Raw genomic sequence first — 20,520 nt, forward strand, 5'->3', positions numbered from 1 at the left:
TTTTACTGGGCTCAGCATTTTTAGCCCAGGATCATTATTGAACCTGGCTACGCCATTGTCTGCGACCGTGTTAGCAGATTTAATCCGTTTCCATTTCTCAGTTTCTTTTTTTGTTGTTGTGCTACAACTACTAATTGATTTCCACAAGTTTAATTATTGTAGTTACTAGTGATTTTGAACTTTGCCCTGAATAGAAAATGTATGGTCTTTAAAAGGTTGAGGTCTCAGTTCGATGATTTCATGCATGACCAAACTCTCTAATTTTTTTATTTTTGTAAAAAAAAAATGGTATCAGGTAGATGGATGATGATGGAGTGAATTTGGGTGCTAATATTTTGAGTTGCTGACCAGTTACCAAGCTTAGTGATGTGCTGTTTTTTGTGTTGTTGTTGAAAAACTTGTCATTTATTCTTGTTTGTGATGTTTAAACTTGTCATTTATTTTGAGTTTGAGTTGCTGTTACCCAATCCTTTAAACTATAGTTGATTTAGTTAAAGGGTGTTGGCTTTGGGGATTTTGTTAGATTCTGTGATGTTTATATGATCTGTGGAGCAGAATGTTTACGATTCTTAGTTTGTAAAAGCAATGCATGCTTTAATGAATTCGACTCATGATATGTTGATATGAGCAATAGGTAGTAAGTGTTCTATTTTATATAGGAATGTGTTCTATTGGCCTTTATTAGGATTTAATTTCCAGATCTGAATTTTTGTGAAGTATGTTCATAAGTTCAGTCTCCTTTGTTTAGATATGGTCTTGTACATGTTCGGATATGCATCACTACAAAATGGTAGGATGTAATCCAAGATCACCATATCATGATATCTTATCATTAATAAATTTGGACACATGCTAGGTTTAAGAGAATAGTTGATATACATGCTTTAATATAATTACCTTTACAAATTGTCATGTTTGAATTAAGTTATAATATATGCATCAGTACTAAATGATAGGGGATGATCATAAGGTGGAATTTGACAAACATGACAAACTTATAGCATATTAGTATCTACCATCAACATGTCTAGAAACTTATAGTGCAGTTGCAAGGAGCTTGATATGTCAATTATTCTTATTATGTCAATTATTCTTATTTGTGATGCTGATCCTTCTCAGAAGCAATCCTTTAAACTATAGTTGATTTAGTTAAAGGTATTACAATTCATGTTAGATGCCCCTTGAGTTATTATTTTTTAAATGTCTTAATTTGATTATCTGATTCATAGGCAGTTTTGATTATCAAATTAAATATCTTAATTTGATTATATAATTTATGTCTTTTTTTGCATGTTAGTGTTGTTCAGGTACAAGGAAAGAAAATCATGGCAACTGGCTCTTCATCAGCATCATCTTTCACTCGAAGACGTATGAACGATGAGCAATGTGACACTCCGCACATATTATGTCATTGTGGGTTATGAGCTACTCTCCAAACATCATGGACGGAATCTAATCCAGGAAGGCGATTTTTTTCATGTCCAAAATATAGAATAAGTTTTCGTTATATCAACACGGTATTGTGAGTTTTTTAATTATTGAGTTTTGATTAAGTTGATTTGAAATTCAGCAAAGGGGATGTGTCTTCTTCTCATGGCATGCCCCAGAACTGTCAGAGAGAAGTAAGACAATTATTAATGAGTTTAAGAAGAATAACAAAAAATTAAAGTTAGAGATCAATGAATTGAAGAAAGGTACAAGTTACGGGGGTGCATGTGAATATAATGATGTTATGGATGATGAGAACAACAATAATGTAATTATGCAGTTGAGTGATGAAATATATTCATTGAATATGAAATTTAGAGTTGTTATCGTTGTAGTTGTATGTACTTGGATTGTGATGATGAGTATGTGGTTGATATAACATATTTTGTGATGTAACTTGACAGTGATTTACACCATTGTTCAGTTTTCCAATATACTTAATAACAAAATGCATATATACACCATGTTTAGTTGCTTTTTACCGACAGTGATTTGAGATCTGGAATTAGAGTGCCATTGAGGCTTCCAGTAGCAAATCTGCTTGAGAGCAAAAGCATCTGATTTTTATCTGTTTGCGCTCATCGTTCTACTAGTACTAGAGTGAAAATACGGGGGAGGGTGGTTGTTCTCTAGGATTCACCATTGCTGCATCTAAGCTGCACAAACAAGGAAAAATATCAGTTCATCTATTATTGAAAGGTTTAATATGTCTTTGTTCCTAGAACGTGAGATGCTGATGGTTTGGAAGTAAACCAGTTCCGACTTTATAGTGAGGAACACAACAATACCATGTGGCAACAAGAAATGCCAGTAACAAACGGATTTGAGGGAGAACAACTAATATTCAAAGTCAGAGATTAGTAGTCTACTATGAATGTTGCGTAAGAGGCTGAGATAGGGCTATTCAAATTAAACCAACAATTAGACACTTGTAACTTTTCTTGAGAAGCATGTAGTCACATTTTAATTAACACAAACCTTCTTTTTCATCGGATCAGAAGTGGTCTTCGTTGCCTCTTTCTTTATGCATCCATAGAAAAACACCAACCATCATTACTAGTACCATATAACGCCAGCCATCAACAACACTACCATCACTTGAACAAAACTCCATCAAATATAGAAACCAAGTACAAAACTCCATAATATGATATGAAGAAAACAAACATATACCTTCATACATCAGCACTCCATCAACCATTACATAACTCTATGAATTAGAAAACTATCAAACATCACAAAGCACACAACATCACCATAAACAACTATCCGAAAAACACATGCTCCACCTTCTTTCAAGACAAACTCACAATTCCATAAAAGACATCAACATATAGTAACACCAACCAGAATGCTAGCTATACACCATATCTCATCCACTTATCACCATAAAATAATATCATCACAAGATCTCCACATTCTAAAATGTTTACATAAGTAGAATCTTTACAAACAAATCCTCCAAAAAACAACAATTGCACACCAAAGTTTAGCTCACTAAAATGTTTACATCAGTAGAAACTTCATGCATTAATTTTCACAATATAAGAGAAATTTAGCCCATCAAAAATCTCCAGCTTCCAAAATTTACAAAAACCTGCAAATGCACAACAACACTTAAAATTCCAACATTGCATATATACTTTAATCACCATACCTTTGTACTAACTACATTGTGGTAAAAATAACTACCTTTTGTAGCATTATTCCAGGTAATTTGTCGGAAAATAACCAAGATGAGATGATTGACGCACCTATAACATAATAGTAAAGCATTATCAAGTATATACTCAACCGCAAACTATTAAAAAAAAATCAAAGCAAAAAAACCACTATACCTTTTGTAGCATTATTCCAGGTAATTTGTCGGAAAATTACCAAGATGAGATGGTTGATGCACCTATGACATAAGAGTATCAAGTGTATACTCAACTGTAAACTATTTAAAAAACCAAGCTAAATTACTAAATGGTCTAATCAGCTAACTATAGCATTAGTAATCAGCTAACTACAGCATCAGTGAAAGTAATTCAAGTTGCAATCAGTGCAGCAATGGCAAATGCAGCTAGCTATAGTATCAGTGAAAGCATTTCCAGTTGCAATCAGTGCAGCAATGGCAAATGCAGTAATCTACTAATAATAGCATCAGTAATCAGCTAACTACAACATCAGTGAAAGTAATTCAAGTTGCAATCAGTGCAGCAATGGCAAATGCAGCTAACTATAGCATTAGTGAAAGCATTTCCAGTTGCAATCAATGCAGCAATGGAGAACATGGAAGTAATAGTGTTGTACAAGTAGGAGGAATGAATATTGAGGGTGCTAATGGTATTACAGGTAATTCAACTTTTTCTTTTTTAGCTTTATCAAGTAATAATGTGAAAGATTGTGAACTTGTATTAAAAATAAATACCTAAGAAAGTTGTGATGCCAATAATGGTGGGAATTGAGTCTCAATCATACTAACACTATCAACGGAGCTACCAATTGTTGGCACGTAATTTATAGGCTAAAACAAAAAAAATTATATACAGTTAACAACAAATAATACCAAATAAATAAAAATTTGAAAGTTATAGAGTAGAAACCATTACAATCGTTGAAGCTTGATTTGTTTTACTCGATGCTTTTCTTTTCCTTGAAGTCTTCTCTAACCCACCTTTCAACCTTTTACCTGAGACTGTTTTCTTCTTGGTTTTAATTCCTTTCACTCCAGTAGAGTTCCCTTCACCATAATTAAATTCCCAAGATTCTTGGCTCACTTTTGAATGTTGAATATTAGATTCATTAACTTGTAACTTATCATCCACCATCTTACACAAGCTCAACATAACATCTTTAACAACCTTGTAAGTGTCATCTCTTTCTGTTGCCTTGGTAACCAACTGAACATTCAACCCACACAAATCTTTGTATCGTATGTTTTGAAGTACTTTTGGATCCAAACTAGCATTGTTGGCCATTGAATCATTAACTCCAAAATATTCAAGTTTTTCTTTTCTTGTCCACCTTTTCAGTACATACTGACTTGGGATCTTCATGATATTATTCCACGTAAATATTTTCAGAATATGAGAACACAAAATTCCAGCAAATTCATATTTTCTGCAACTACACTCAATTTTTTCAGACTTCTTATCAAGTGTAACTATATGATGGTTTCTTTTTTTGTGAGAAGTAACTTTATATTTTGTAAATGTATCAACATCCTCACATATTTCAAGACTAGAATCATGAGATAAGCACCACTCTTGTTAAAAACACTTGTATACCTCAGGAGTATAAATTTCACTAGCATGCTTTAAAATCTCAATTGAAAACATTAAATATGGAACAGTTGCACTTGATCTGAAATCAGCTTTTAATTCCTCATATCAACGATCATCAAGGAGTCTTTGGAAGTGATTGAAGAAGTCTAAAAACTTATGTTTATAAGTGACATATTTTTTCACAATACTATTTATACTCTCACTTCTTTGGGTTGTAGTCATATCTGCACAAAACATTTGTCGTCCATATACTAAAGCTCATTTTTCCTTTATATTATACATGCGCCTCAACCAATCATTGTCTTCAAGTGCATACTTGGCCAACATCATGTTCCATGATGAAATAAAATCTTCCTCTTCATCAAAATCATATACATAAGAGGCAAAATCTTTAGCAAAGTCTCTAAATTGAGAAAAAAACTCCACTCAAATGTATGATAGCATTTTGATAAATGTGTCAAATGCACAAATGATGATGTGTTTCAGGCCATCTAGAAGCTAATGCCTTTGTCATTGCTGCATCTTGATCTGTAAGAATAGTAGTTGGTTTTTTCTCACCCATAGCTTTAGTTAATGTATTAAACAATCACTCAAAATTCAAACTAGTTTCATCATATAATAAAGTAGCATCAAAAAGTATCGATTGTTTATGATGATTTATACCCACAAACAACGCAATTGGTCAACCTTCATTGTTTTTTTTGTAGGTTGTGTCAAAGCAAACAACATCTCCAAAAGTAGCATAATCAGCTCTCATCTTAGCATCAGGCCAAAAAATATTAGTAATATATCAAATCATCTTCATCAACTTGAATAGCATAAAAAAAATTAGGATCATCAAACTGCATTTGCTGCAAATACTCCAATACTCCCCCTTATCCCCAACTCACATATTTATTGTTCTTTTGGATCGCAAGTAGTTTTTGTAATCCTCAGGAATAAATCCTAAATTTTCCCTCCCACCTACTTGTCTCACCATAAAATCATGAGATGCTTTTGGGGGGATTCCCATATCACTTGCAATCTCAATATGTTTCGCTGCAGAAAAAGATATATTTCTATGACTTCTATAGAGGTGAGTTTTGTTTGGACTTGAGAGATAATGATTATGCTCTTTAACAAATTGCATCACAGTAAAGTTACTCTTTTTTTCGATTACTAATCTTCATTTTAGCCTCACAACCAAACCTAGTTTCATCACGACTTGCTTTGACATAAAGACCTCGTTTGTCTTTTCCTCTTTTGCCTTGGGCACAACAATAAAAAACTCTATCAAGTAATTTATCCGATTTATCATTGTGGATTTTTCCTCTCCTTACGCCAAATCCAACTTTTTTAGCATATGCCAAATAAAATTGATATGCATCTTCTTCTGTATCAAATTCCAACCCCAATTGTGGTATATCCAAATCTGTTTCAATGTTTAAGCCTATAAAATCAAACAAACAAAGAAAAATGTATAAAAAGTAAATTTCGATATATTGAAACTCCATACATTCCCAATATGAATCTTATTACCTTCATCAATAACATCAAAGTCACCTTCCTGACTAGCTTCATTTTCTTCAAAGTTCAAATGATGACAACTTGTAGATTCACCCTCCATGGTTAGAGTCCAAGCTGAAACCTTATCTTGATGGTGAGCACAAACTGCATATCAGTCACAATTCAAAAAACTTCTAAAAAAAATCATATTATGTCAGAAGCAAATATCAAATTCGGACTCAATTTTGTTAAAAATCATTTGCATATCAGTATTAGTTTGTTTTGATGAATCTTTTACAGGAAGTCCATACTCAATTAACATCTCCTGTATCTCATCAGGGTTTTGTAATCGTAAAAAATTCAACAAATTACTATTTGAACTTGGTTGAAATCCATTATTGTGTCAGAAGCAAACATCTCTCTCAAAACAGCTAGGAAAATAAACTGCAAGGGAAAAGCATGGATCCAAATTGAACAATTGCTAAAAGATGCACATGCGACTGCTTGTGAAACACTACTAGCGTAGAACATGCAAGGTACAGAATTAAAAAGTGAAAAAAAGCCATGATGTAAGTTGGTGATTGTTCAAGTCTAAATAAGAACACTTTGTAAGACTCAACTGATAAATAGGGCAATCTGATTAAGAGCTATATAGAGATAAAGTATTGACGTGTGCGTTGGGGAAACTAGGAACACTTTGTAGGGAGGCGGCTGGAGGTCGGCGATGCACTGGAGGTGGAGGCAGCGGGAGGGAGGTCGGCGATGCACTGGAAGTTGCGGAGGTCGCTGGAGGGGGCCGATGGAGGTCGTCGCGGGGCTGGAAGTCGCGAAGGTCACTGGAGGCCACAGGAGGGAGGTCGCCGCGATGCTGGAGGCCGCAGGAGGGAGGTCACCACGATGCTGGAGGCCGCTGGAGGTCATCGCGATGGAGGTCGGCGCTGGAGGTCGCGGGAGGGGAGGTGCTGGAGGGAGGGAGGGAGGGAGGCAATGGGGCTAGGGCTTCGGCGCTGGAGGGAGGCGACGGGGCTAGGGCTTCGACGCTGGAGGGAGGGAGGGAGGCAACGGGGCTTCGGCGCTGGAGGGAGGCGACTCTTCGACACTGGAGGGGCGACTTTTGGCTTTTAGACGCTGGCGTGTGCACATGCGTTGCACGTGAGGATACCAATTTTATATGAGGGTTGTGGTCTAGGGGGGATCGAGAATTCCTGGTCCAGAAGATCCGGTCCCACTATACACTATATTTGGTGTGAAATTTAGTGTATGGATTGAAATATTTTGAGGCTAATTTGATACCAAATTTGATGTTTTGATGATTGATTGGCAATGGTCTTAATAATATTCACTTTGATCAATTTAAACTTTATTCTTGCTCAGTTAAACAAGAAATATTCTCTTATAACAAATTCAGAAATATAAAAGTGGAATAAATCAGTTTGAAAGTATATTAAAGAAGATAGGATGCATATTTAATAATAGTCAAAATAAAAATGTATTAACCATCGAAATTAATCAATCTACACCATGAGCCCCCACCCCCAAAAAAAATCAACGAAAATAATCTGAAAAAATATGCGAAAATTCTGAAATATAATGAACAAAGTAGATCGAGTACAAAAGTGCAATATGGTGGGTGTTCACCATACATCGAGATATTTACTTCGATATTTGATGGGGTTGCAATCATCTAAAAGGCAGTTTAAGAGGCAAACAAACAAGCCCACGCAAAATATGCAACACCATAAGAGCATGCGTTCTCTGTCATAAATAATCTACTTTCCTGTAAAGTTAACAAGAACATGAAATGAAGATATATGAGGGCAATAATATGAAAATACTTCCAATATATAATGCTCTACAATTGTACAGTTTGATGTGAAGCAGCTTCAGTGCATGATCTACTTACTCTTCTGGCAGTTATTATGTACATTGTACAATGAATGCATACATAGTGATTTTTGTAGACTTTAGATACATTTCTGAATTTAGCTGAAATTTGTACATAGTGAATATTACATATATTGTATTACAATAATGATACACACTGTGTAGAAGTCGAGGATGTAGAAGCTAATGGTTAGTTAACTTTAACATTGAGCTCACACCATGGCAAAGTTGAGCCTCATAACTGTTGTTCCATCTTCCCCAAAAAATAATGAAAGGGCGGTTGAGAAAAATAAAGAAAACAGAGATTGGACTTTTCCAATGTGACTTAGATAATCACTAAAGATTGAATTGAACAAGCATCCGATGATACAACTGTATACACTTTGAAAAGAATAGGCTTTTATATTTAGCAAAGCAAAATTATAGTTAAAATAACATTACTTTTACATATGTACAAGAAATTATTCCTCTAGCTCTTGCCTACCAAATGGAATAGGCATAACCATCAGGTATATTTTTTAAGAGAAAAAAAATCACATGCTAAGCATAAGAGACAAATGAGAAACAGTACAAGAACATAGCCAACTAACCAATTAATGATAGGATAAGGTACAATAAGCATGAACAAAAACAATCAAATCAAATAAGCAATTGAATTTGGATTTTAGATGAAGAGTACAGAACAGAAAGGTAGGAAGGCATGCGGAAAAACTTTAGAATATCAATATGCATTGAAGTTCAGAAATCTAAATAAAGAAATGCCAAACCAAATTTCTAGTAACAAGATTATGATGAAATTGTTTTCTAGTTAAAAATGAAAGAAATCCAACGGCCACATCCAACAAAGGGAATAAAAAACAAAAGCATAATCCAAGTCCTATTAGATAATGTGTCTCCATAGTTTAAATAATGTTAAGGCTGACAATAATGGAAATAGTATAATATAACTCGACCTGAAACATGAACTGCATTCACAGAATTTGGAACTAACAGTAGAATAATCATGAATGCGTGACACAACTCAATTTGTTTATCAAATATATTAATCTTTAAAATATTTAACAACTTTCAACCACATAGAAATTATTTCTGAAAAAGTTCAACCAATGTCAGATCACAAAATTTATTTCAAAGGAAAAAACTACTTGTATAGTGTTATATTGATAGAGCCGACTATTCAATTATGAGACGCATAACACAACGAACATGGAATGTAAAGAAAACATATGGCACTTTTGAGCACAACATCTAATGGATGGGCATCAGAGAGAACGTATTAAGGGAAATAAGGGATAAAAACCATACCTCTACTTATTCATTCAATATTTAAAAGAAACTGCACGTACTCTGAGGAATTTCAAGGTGAAACTACTTGGTTCAGTACAAATACCTCCCAAACTGCAGCTAATTGGGAAACTGACTATAACCACGACTTACATAATCACTTAACTGATTCACTCCTCTGCAAATCAATACTTTCAACCTTGGAACCTGCAGATACACCATTATCAATCAACCTCTGTTTCTCTTCTCCCTTCTCTACTTCTACCTTTTGTGACCCAGTCAGTCTCGCGAGTAACACAAATGACATCCCACCCAATACATTATTCAAGCACCTCAAAACCAGTACTGAAGTCTTAAATCCGGCCGGCGGCAACACTTTGTCCAATACGAACTCCAACCCATTCAGAGTTTGATAACGGAAGTTACTGCTCAAACCCATGTGCAATGCCCAAGTGCCTGAGTTCAGCAGCGTAGGCGGGGGCTTATTGGGGACCTCAAACTCGGGATCCATTCTCTTGCGCAGAGCAATCAATCCATTTGAGATAGCTGTCCCTACGAGCCCAGCGGCAAATCCAACAGCCGCAAAGGTCGCACCTTTATAAACAAGAGTGCCGAGACGTGATAACAGAGAGTAGGACCCTGGCTCGAACATGTGGCCGGTGGGGCAGGAAGCAAACACTCCAGGGAGGGCGGAGGATGCGGCGACGGTGGCGGAGGTAGGTGCGAGAAGGTACATTAGGACGAAATTGAGAATTGATCCAACCACGAGGGTGGAAAAGACAAAGTCAAGCTCGTGGAGGCCGAAGTTGGGGCGGGACGCCATGTCGCCGAGGACGCAGGCGCTCACGCCCACGAGTTCTTCCATGAGGACCTTGAAGGGAAACTTTGGATCGGCCGAAACCCTCGCCCGCCAACCCTCTAGAAAAATATCGAGCGGGCTGGAATAATGGGAGCGCTCCTCGTCGTGATGGTCGCCGGGAGTTCCATCAGAGCCAGATCCTCCGCTGCCGCCTCCCGGGGGTCCACCAGAGTGAATGTTATCGCCAGATCCTCCTCCAAGGGAGAGGAGGTCGGAGGAGGAGAGAGCTCGTGGAAGGTTAGGCTTCGAGAGAGTAAAGCGGAGGGAGCACAAATCGCGAAAGGTGTTGTGGGCAGAGATGAGAAGAGGGGCGGAGGGGAGACGACTGCCGGCGGGAATGTCGGCAGCGTGAGGATTGGGGTGGGAGAAGCGAAGCTGGACGGCCATGGCGGATTGGAGTCTCCAGAAAATGGATGGAGAGGGGCTTTATATAGACAAGAAAATGGATGGAAAAATAAAGGAGTAAAGAAAATAATGAAAAAAAAGGAGTGGAAAAATGCAAAAAGCCGTGAGCGGAGAATGAAATTGTGACCGATTTTCTAGATTTTTTTTTTTTTTTTTTTTTTTTTTTTTTTTTTTTGTAGATCGCGATATGTGGAAGGGAAATTATACGAATTGCCAGTTTTTTTTTAGAGTTATTTAGGGTTTTAATTTTACAATTTAAGGATGATGTTATATTATTAAACATATAAAATTTTTCAAAATGAACAGAAACAGTAGCAGTGGCAGAAGAATTCACGATGATTAGATTTTCATAGTCCAAGAAAGCCCAAAACCTTCACCTTCACACTGCAATCCCTGCTGAGGATTACGGCGTTCTCCCTCATCCCGTCGACCGTAACCTCGCACCTCACTTTCACCTTGATCGTCCAGCTCCTGACGGCGCCGAATTTGACCCTCACAGGCACCTTCACGCTCACCTCCAGCGGCACCCTTCCCTGCCTCTGCGCGGCCGTCAGCGCCTGCTCCACCTCCGCCGCCAGCCTTAACCCCGTTCCCCGCAGCTCCGTCACGAAGACCGTCTCGTTCCTAGGAGGCTGGTAGAAGGCCGGCCACTTCCCCTCGCACAGCGTCACGCCGTCGTACGACGCCGTGATGTCGCTTCCGTCGCCGTAGTAGATGCCGACCTTCTTGTTGCGTTGGTTGTCGGCGCGGACGGCGACGTCGAAGACCGGCGAGAGGGTGGCGGCGCTGAGGTTGAAGGAGGAGATGGAGAGGTAGTCGACGGTGTAGCGTGGCGCGCGGGGGCGGAAGACGAGGTAGAGGACGCCGGCCGCGACTGCGAGGAGGAAGAGGAGGGCGACGAGCCAGGCGAGGCAGAGGCAGCATCGGCTGCGGCGGCAGGAGGCGCGACGGGCGTAGACTTTGGCTAGGTGGGCGTTTCCGGGCGGAGGCTGTCGGAGGATCACGTCCTTAGGGACCTGGACGACGTAGGTTCCGGGAGGCGGAGTGGGTTTGCGGACGGGAAGACTGCAGGTGGTCGAGGATGCAGTGGAACGAGGATTCTCCGGTGCGTCAGGCGTCGCCGACTCCTGCACCTTCATGGGGTGGACGCGGTCGGCCATCGCTGCCGGATGGAACAATCAAATCAAAGGAAAGCTACCATCATTAGCAACTCCAGTGAAATCCCAGATCACTTGGCATATAAAGATGAATCTAACTGGAAGGGAGAGTTGGAAGAGAAATCGACTAGAAATTAATCTAAGAACTTCCATGCTTTGATTCCCCTTCCAAATAATACCCACTTTCCGTATCTTAAAAAAGGGGCAAAGTACGTACTTGAAGAACTTGACATTTTAAAGAATCGCTGAAGAAGAAAGAGGTGATTGATTACCTGAAAGAGTCCCGAACTCAAAACTCCTTTATCAGCAAGAACAAGAGAAGTGAAGATCCCTAATGGAGTCGAACATTTCCAAGAACATGCTCTTCTTAAATCGATGGCGAGTGAAGAAGCGAAATGGTCTCGAGCGCGCTCTGTTTGTCGCCGTCAACGAAGCGGTCAACGACGACACGAGCTTTTCGTGCTCACGCGATGATCAGGTGCGGGGCCCCGATGGCTGTCGCCTCGTTAAGTTCACTCGTCCGCATAGGACTTCCACATGCGGAGTATCCAAATCTCCGCCGTCGGAACATCCATCGTTCACGCGCTCGCCGTCCGATCAGAAACTAGTAAGCCTTCGACAGCACGGCAACAGTGCCGCGTCGGACGCGGTTGCTAATTTGAGCGTCCCGACTTGACGCAGGGAAAATATATTTATAAATTAAAATAATTATAAATTTTATGCTTAAAATGGGTTTATCTCTAGTTTGAATATTATTCTTTTTATCTTTTATTATTATAACAAAGCACATTAAATTATGGGATCAATTTATATTTGAATAAATCTATCATCATAGAAAGGATTTTTTTTCAAAAATATACATGTGCCAAATTGATTCATATTATTAACCTCTAACCTAAACTTGTTATCTTAACTTGCTTTTTGATTGGATTTGGTATAAGCAGTTTTTAATAGTTTAATTATCCTGGCAACAGTTTTTATAATAAACTTAAAATATTACCAGCATATTAATAAGACAAAATAATTATTTCTATATATATATATATATATATATTAAAAAAAGTATTAAGTAATATATGAAAGAAAAAATTATACCATATGATAGAATGATAATGCACATCAATCAATTGATACTAATTAATCAAATGATGTTATTCAATTTAATTGATATAATCAAATTTTAAATTTAAAAATCATGATCGAATAAATTAAAATAATTAAAATTTAAAAAAAAAAATAAAACCATCACTGCATGCCATATGACAGACATGCATTAATTGCCTGCAAAGTCTTCCTTTTGATTCATTCCAAGGAATCAAAATCAACGAGAATTAGGAAATCCGCAAAGACACTTCCAAAATCTATCTCTGCAGTCTGCTCATCATTTTCTACTAGTCAATTTTCTAATAAATACACGTTAACTGCTCCTCTTCACAAATGTCAAACCACAGCAAAACCAGGAGCGCATGAGTCTGACTGTTTCTCCAATCCAAAGTAAGCAAGAAAAACCAAGGCCAAAAGTTAAGTAAATCATCTCAATCGTGTTGAAATTTTCAAGATGAACTTCCAAACGTGACGAAAGAAAAGAAGTGTAAACTGGTTTGGTTAATGGTTGTTCAGATTATGGTCATAAAGCTGTGGGTTCTACTTCATTTTCACAGTAGTCATCATCATAATCTCATGGAGAAAACCAACGTATCACATCATTGGAGATAAAATTTCCAAGTTTCATTTTAACTACAGGACGTGATATATGATGCTAAATCATACAAATGAATTAGCGTTGGCAAGTTTCTATGAAGCACAAAATACTGGAAGCCACTTATACTGTATAAAATCACATCCATGGTCATGAAATGGATGGTTGGAAAACTTGTAATTCATTTTAAACAATACATACACTGCCTAGCCCAGCAGATAGCCGGACTTGGAAAAAGGTCAAAAAACAGACGCGAATAAGATTGTTATCAGGTAACAAACTGTTAAAATACAAACCTATTTGGGAAGAGAAAAATTACATTGCAAAAACAAAAATTTACACACAAAAAAGGTTACCAGAAGAATAAGACAATGCACTACCAAATAAGAAACTGCACCAAAATCTCAAGGACTGGAGAAACGTCTTGATGAGAATGCCTGAGTTTCTACCTGAAAGTTCATATAACCAGTTGTGTGAAGAAAATTTGCACACCCTGAGATGAGAAACAAACCAAAAACAATATTCATAACCTTGTTCTTCTTATGTGATACCTTCTTCACAATCCTTGGAACTTGAACTGAAGACAGAACAGCAATTCACAATTTTCCTTACTTTCTGAAACTAACAAGCATTTGACCCAGAAATATCCTCTACCGTTTCTGCACCTATATTTTATCATCAGCATTTGAGCTAGTTTCCTTAGCTAAAGCAAAGCCAATTTCATCCCTCGACTGTACCTCAAGAACCTCATCTGATTCCCTTCCCATTGCTATTTCAGCTCTTGTATTTTCACCATCTATGATTGAGCTAGTTTTCGTTGCTGTAGCTTTCTTGGAACCAAAACCAGTCTCCCTCATTAGCTGTACCTCAAGAACCTTATTTTCCAACTCCCTTTCAGTTGCATTAGCTTCTACAGATCCATCTAAATGCTGTCTAACAGCAGAAGCTATGTCTTCCACAGACTTTGCTTCAATAACAAGCATATCAGATTGTATCTCATTTGTGTATAGATGCTCAAGAACCTGGAAATTGTCCACTCCTACTTCGTGGTCAATGGGTTCCTGAGAATTATCTGCAGTTTCCATATTGCTTGTACTTTCTGAATGCTGTCTAAAAGCCGAGGCTATGTCCTCAACAGATTTTGCTTCAATAATGAACATATCCGATTGCATCTCATTTGCAACTAGATTCTCTGGATCCTGTAAATTAACCTCTCCAACTTCATGATTTACAGGTTCCTGAGTATTACATTTTGTTTCAATTGGTTCTAGGTTATCATTGCCTGTGCTTTCTGAATGCTGTCTAAAAGCCAAGGCTATGTCTTCAACAGATTTTGCTTCAATAATGAGCATATCCGATTCATTTACAACTGGATTCCCAGGACCCTGTAAATTATCCACTCTGACGTCGTAGTTTATAGATTCATGGATATTATCTGGGGTTATATTGCTTGTGCTTTCTAAATGCTGTCTAAAGGCCAAGGCTATATCTTCAACAGAATTAGCTTCAACAACCAACATATCAGATTGTATATTCTTTACTACTAGGTTCTCTGCATCATGTAAATTATCCTCTCCAGCTTCATGATTCAAAGGCTCCTGAATAATATCACTGGTTTCCACTGGTTCTGGGCCCGTATCACTAATGCTATCTGAATAATGGCTTAAAGCCAAGGCTTTGTCTTCAACACATTTTGCTTCAATAACAAACATATCTGTTTGCATTTCATTTGTGAATAGATTCTCTGGACCCTGTAAATTATCGACTCCGACTTCAAGGCTTATAGGTTCCTGAATATTCTTTGTGGTTTCTACTTCTGGGGTTTTATTGGTCGCACTTTCAGAATGCTGTCTAAAAGCCAAGGCTATGTCTTCCACGGATTTTGCTTCAACAATGGACATATCTGATTGTATAGTTGCTTCAACAACGGACATATCTGATTGTATAGTATCTGCGATTCGATTTTCTTGACCTTGTAAATTATCCAGTCGAACCTCATGGTTTACAGGCTCGTGAATATTGTCAGGGGTTTCTATTGGTACAGGGGCTTTATTGCTTGTGCCTTCTGAAAGCTGGTTAAAAGCCAACGCAATGTCTTCGACAGAATTTGCTTCAACAAATAACATATCTGATTGTGCATCCTTGGCAACTAGTACACCATCTAAAGTACCCTCTCTGACATCATGATATGAAGGTTCCTCAATAATGTCAATGGTTTCCACTGGTCCTAGGGTTTTGTCGTTTGTGCTTTCTGAAAGGTGGCTAAAAGCCAAGGCTATGTCTTCAACTGATTTAGCTTCAACAAAGGACATATCTGATTGTATATACTTCTTAGCTAGATGCTCCGGATTCTGTAAACTCACTTCCGCAAGTATATCATAACTAGCTCCAGATGGTTGGTTGTCTGGCTTCTCAGCAGTCAGAGTGGACTTACTTTCAGAAACTTGAAACTTTCCAGATTCATGCATGAGGGAATTTGAGGAACCAGAGATAACATCCTTAGACTGCCCATTCATGTGAAATACCAACTCTGATGCACGAAGATCAGATGGAAGTTCTTCTGTGATTGAATACTCATTTTCATCCAACCTCATTGGCAGGTTCACATCCATACCATTAGTATGAAAAGAAATTGGATACACCTCATCGGATTCCTCATCAGAACTAGTTATGATTTTCAGCTTCATCTGTGGAACATCTGAGTGCAAACTTTCAGTCGTTTTCTCAAATGGCTTCACAGATAAACTTAATTCAGGAGCTTCATTTTCCAAAACAAAATTCACTGAAGGAATGCTGTCAAGACCTTCACCTGCATGCACAAAAAATGTTGAAAAGAACCCAAATAAAATTTCTGATATGCTAGTAGAATATTTCAATTGTTTGGTTACCATTGTCACCTTCAAATGAATGTGATGCAGCTTCTGTGACATTATATTCGCCAGCTCCAGCAATTAGGTCATTCACTACAATGAGCTTATCATCTCCACCAAACTCAGGAACACTAGATGCATGCTCAGTTTTCTTTTCTGCAATATCAGCTAAAACCACTTCTTTCGAGGTTTGAATTGCATGATCCATGTTATCAGGATCAAGTTTGGCAAGAGATGATATTTCTGTTTCATCATGGAATTCTTGTTCATCTAGCTTTCTACTATCTTCCTGATTTGTGGGTGCATCAGATTCTGAAATGAAACTTACTCTCGATTCACTCATGTCACTGAATTCTCTTTGAAAACTAGAACCTCCCTCTGGATCCAACTTCTCAACATCAAAATAGGGCTTCAGTCTTGAATGTCGAGTCTCTTGTTGACGCTGCCTTCTTCCCAAACTAAAGGTTTCATTCCTTCTAAATGTAACCTCACGATGTGGGGCAGAGACAAAACCTTGTTGACCCCAAATCTCACCTGTAAGGCTTTTATCTTGTTCTTGCTGGTCGTAGAATAGATCAAAAGGATTTCTTCTTGGTAACAAGGATGATGGAGCAGAGCCTGGAATTGGTGGTAAACCCATCATTTCCTCTGACTCATATGGACTATCAAAGGGATTCCCTCTTGGTGCTGATACTGGTGGAACATGAATACCATAGTGTGATTCATTCATGCTGAGAAAAGATTCATTACCATCCATGTCAATAAGATTTCTGTCCATAACATGTGTCTGATTCTTCCCCGCTTTCCGTTTTGCAATTAAACTTTCTAACCTCTGATTCCTCTCTAATTCGGAAGAGCCAATATCAAGGACATTCTTCTGATCATCTTCTGTCCATTTGATGGCAGCTTCAATCCCATCATCATTCTCCGGTGCTTCATCATCCTCCTCCTCCCCATGGTTTTGAGCTTCTTCATCTGTACTGAGGGCATCAATTTCGTCAAGTGATGATGCTTCAGAGGCTACATCCAGCTTCGAATTAGAATCATGCTGAGCATGTTCAGAATTTAAAAGAGGGTGAAGCTCATCAAGCATCAGAATAATGTCAGCTGCGGAAGCATCTGGAGAGGAATTCTCTGACCTATCAGAATCAGTATCTGTAGGGGCTTTTTGATCTTCAATTGAAAGCCATGGCAATCCAATAGAAGGGTCTAAATGGTACCGTGATGAGGGTTCACCATTCTCCAACTTAAGGCTCTTGCTTGCTAGTTTATCTGTCACACCAAAATAACTTGTACTTTCATCAGTCTCAGCTACACCTGTAGCCACCTTTTCGATGCCATTATCTTTGTCATTGGAACCCTCTTGCCCTAGAATTTCTTCTACCTGAATCCCTTTGTCCTTAGAAAAATTCCTTTTCTTTAATTCCTCATCTAATGATTTTGTCTCCGTTGTAGTATCAAGATCTTCATCTCCATCTGATGCAGGATAGATACTCTCATCTGCATTGGCTTTTTCTCCACATAGAATTGCCTCTGTGGTGGCAATTTCCTCATTGTAATTTCTATTCTCCACAAGGCCCTCAACAATTAATTTATCATCCTTGACATAAACATAATCAGTAGGGCTCCGAATTTCAGTAGAAAACATTTCATGAAAGTTTTTCTCCTCTTCCTCGATTTCAGGAATATTTGGTTCTCCAAAGCTTAGAAGCAGTCCAAGAAGAACAGTCGTGCACGCAATGACAGGAGTAGATGAAAACAAGAAAGCAAACAGAAAAGGAGAAAATCTGTACAATGCAAGCAAGAAAAACATTGCACCAAACACAAAAGGATGACGACAAGCAGATCTATAGGTAGTTCGGATGCATGACATAGTTAATCTTCCAAAAGATGCTCCGATTTCTTTTCTGCAGGTCGCCATGTATTTTTTCTTCTCTTTTGCAATAATCTGCGCAGGAAGACGACATAAAAAATATATATATATAAATAGTAGCCTAGCTGGTTCTCAAGAAGCAAAAATATATTGGATGGGATATAATACTATATTTCATGATCAAACAGTAGTATAGAAACTCAGGAACCATTATGGAAATCTCATTCCAGAAACTAACAAAGAAGACAACATTGAATATTCGAGAGAAAAAGAGTGCAAATATCATGTTATGTTTCACAATTTGAAAAATATAGCCCAACTTCTCACCAACAAAAGAACCATAAATCATAAATGTATCAAATAATGCAGGAAAAAAAATCTAGGTTTTGTATATATCAATAGCCTTTTTTCTTTTATCATGTTTGTATACATATGTAAATAAAGGTGAATTTATTTTTAGCATGCTGACATAAAAAAAAAAAAAGAAAACAATATATTCACACAGAAAAATAGTTGAAATAATCATCCATTGGACAAAGGTTTGGCAAATGAAATTACAACTAAAGCCCCAAGTAAGGGCATCTCCAATGGTTAGAGCTCTAAATGAGTTTTTTTTTCAGGATCCCAATATGCCACATCAACAATATGAAAGCTCATTGAAATAACGTCAATGGTTAAAGCTCTAAATGAGCTTTCTTATGATCCAATTCATAGCATGAGTTGCATGACTTCTTACATATTGCATCATATTCGAGACAAAAGAGCAGGTTTGTGTTTTCACTACTGCTCTTAAACTACAAACCTCAAACCTCACCTCTACAATGGTTCATGACTTTTTATTCAGCTTTTTAGATTTTACAAACTTCTCATAAACCTTGCATTGGAGATGCCCCTAATCCTCTCTGCTCACAGAAATTAAACTCACACAAAGCAAGAAAAACGTATCTTTTACATCTTTTAAGTTTTCTATAATCAACACGGACCATTAGTTGGAACTTGGAAGTCTAGTCTACTAGAGATGCTATGGAGTATCGAGAACAGGAACGGATTTCAGGACATTGAAAAAGTCGCCGTTCGTTGACTGATTAAAATGAACTGCATTTTGAGAGATGAACACCTCCTAAAACTGAGAGAACGATTCCATTCCTACCCTTTCCTATTATTGATCTCAGTTATATCATATACTATAGTCAGATCAATAAGAGAGAGAAATCAGGCAAAATCCCCAAAACCTGATACACATGATACAAAAAACACATTTCTAGGTGGAAAGCCAAAGAGAAAGTAAAGCCCAAGTAAAAGATCCGACCTTTCCGTATCAGAACACTTCCGAGTGCTACAAGAATCTCGCAGATTTAACTCACAAAGGTGAGAAAAAAAAAACAGAGGGGGAGAAAGCGCACCACGACGGGGCGATCAAATTCAGGTCTTGCTATGCCAAAAGGACCAGGATCCGGCGATCGAAGCAATAAATTAACTTGAGCAGCCAAGTGAGATCAAGGAGAAGAACCCTAATCAGATGAGAAACGAGGAGGGCGATTCCCAACGAGGCGGAAAAGCGAAACAAAAGCCTGCCTTGCTTCCTCACGTCTACCCCCGGATTGGACGACCGAGCCTGGAAGAGGAAAGGTTCAAAAGCGAGAGTGGCCTTCCACTGAAGATTTTATACAACTATTTTGACAGTTAATTAAATTCCAATTGGAAAAGTAGTGTTCCGCCAAGGGAGACTATTATTCCATAATATTTATTATGTATACGTTTTCATGTATTTATTATCCAAATTTATAAATTTTATGAGGCAATAATAATCGTTAACTTGTTTCTTTTGCACTATATTCCATATAAAAATCCTTAAATTTAGAGTAATGAAGTTCGATTTTTTTATGTTTTATTTTTTATTTTTGGTCTTTTTCCAGATTATGCATTTCTTTGATAATCATCAAAAACATTTTTAAAAAAAAATTGTCAAAGAAGAGGGTTTACGACCAATCAATAAGTGATAGCAAAAGACAAATATATTCATCCTCAATGTATCTTAGGTTAATATGAAGAAAATAAATTATGAGTGATTACTATCCTTTAGAATAGTGACTGATCCTGTCCGAACCAGAAGTCAGCAGACGCTGGGCACGTGACGCTCCAAGGCTCGCTGATGTAGGTCTCCAACTAGTGTCGAGATGCTCCGGCTATCCTGCACAGAAGTCGAGCCGGGAAGGGGATTCCCAGCGACGACCCTCCGACGCTCAA

General features: G+C 37.8%; 3 protein-coding genes across 6 annotated transcripts; all 3 read right to left on the reverse strand.

The window, feature by feature from the left end:
* Positions 1 to 9,416: 9,416 nt before the first annotated feature.
* On the reverse strand, positions 9,417 to 10,745 carry LOC121974681 (protein RETICULATA-RELATED 3, chloroplastic-like). The gene has a single exon (XM_042525840.1). It carries the CDS (start codon positions 10,654 to 10,656, stop codon positions 9,568 to 9,570), a length of 1,089 nt encoding a protein of 362 aa, XP_042381774.1. The 5' UTR covers positions 10,657 to 10,745; the 3' UTR covers positions 9,417 to 9,567.
* Positions 10,746 to 10,920: 175 nt separating this feature from the next.
* Positions 10,921 to 12,261, reverse strand: LOC121974682 (NDR1/HIN1-like protein 13). Its single transcript, XM_042525842.1, has 2 exons — positions 12,104 to 12,261; positions 10,921 to 11,836 (listed from the first exon to the last, which is right to left on the reverse strand). Exon 2 carries the CDS (start codon positions 11,832 to 11,834, stop codon positions 11,022 to 11,024), a length of 813 nt encoding a protein of 270 aa, XP_042381776.1. The 5' UTR covers positions 11,835 to 11,836; positions 12,104 to 12,261; the 3' UTR covers positions 10,921 to 11,021.
* A 1,382-nt stretch (positions 12,262 to 13,643) lies between these two features.
* On the reverse strand, positions 13,644 to 19,917 carry LOC121974683. 4 transcript variants are annotated; one of them, XR_006110072.1, is made up of 4 exons: positions 19,677 to 19,917; positions 16,419 to 18,348; positions 14,082 to 16,339; positions 13,644 to 13,979 (listed from the first exon to the last, which is right to left on the reverse strand). XR_006110072.1 is itself a non-coding variant. In XM_042525844.1 (3 exons), the coding sequence occupies exons 2-3, from the start codon at positions 18,319 to 18,321 to the stop codon at positions 14,196 to 14,198; spliced, it is 4,038 nt and encodes a 1,345-aa protein (XP_042381778.1). In that variant the 5' UTR covers positions 18,322 to 18,348; positions 19,677 to 19,917; the 3' UTR covers positions 13,644 to 14,195. The 4 variants fall into 4 exon arrangements, 2 of the variants coding, with proteins under 2 accessions (XP_042381778.1, XP_042381777.1); XR_006110071.1 differs by having other exon boundaries at positions 14,061 to 16,339; XM_042525844.1 differs by having other exon boundaries at positions 13,644 to 16,339; positions 16,428 to 18,348.
* Between the last annotated feature and the right edge of the window lie 603 nt (positions 19,918 to 20,520).

The sequence above is a fragment of the Zingiber officinale genome, chromosome 4B (assembly GCF_018446385.1).
Source record: "Zingiber officinale cultivar Zhangliang chromosome 4B, Zo_v1.1, whole genome shotgun sequence".
Lineage (NCBI taxonomy): Eukaryota > Viridiplantae > Streptophyta > Magnoliopsida > Zingiberales > Zingiberaceae > Zingiber > Zingiber officinale.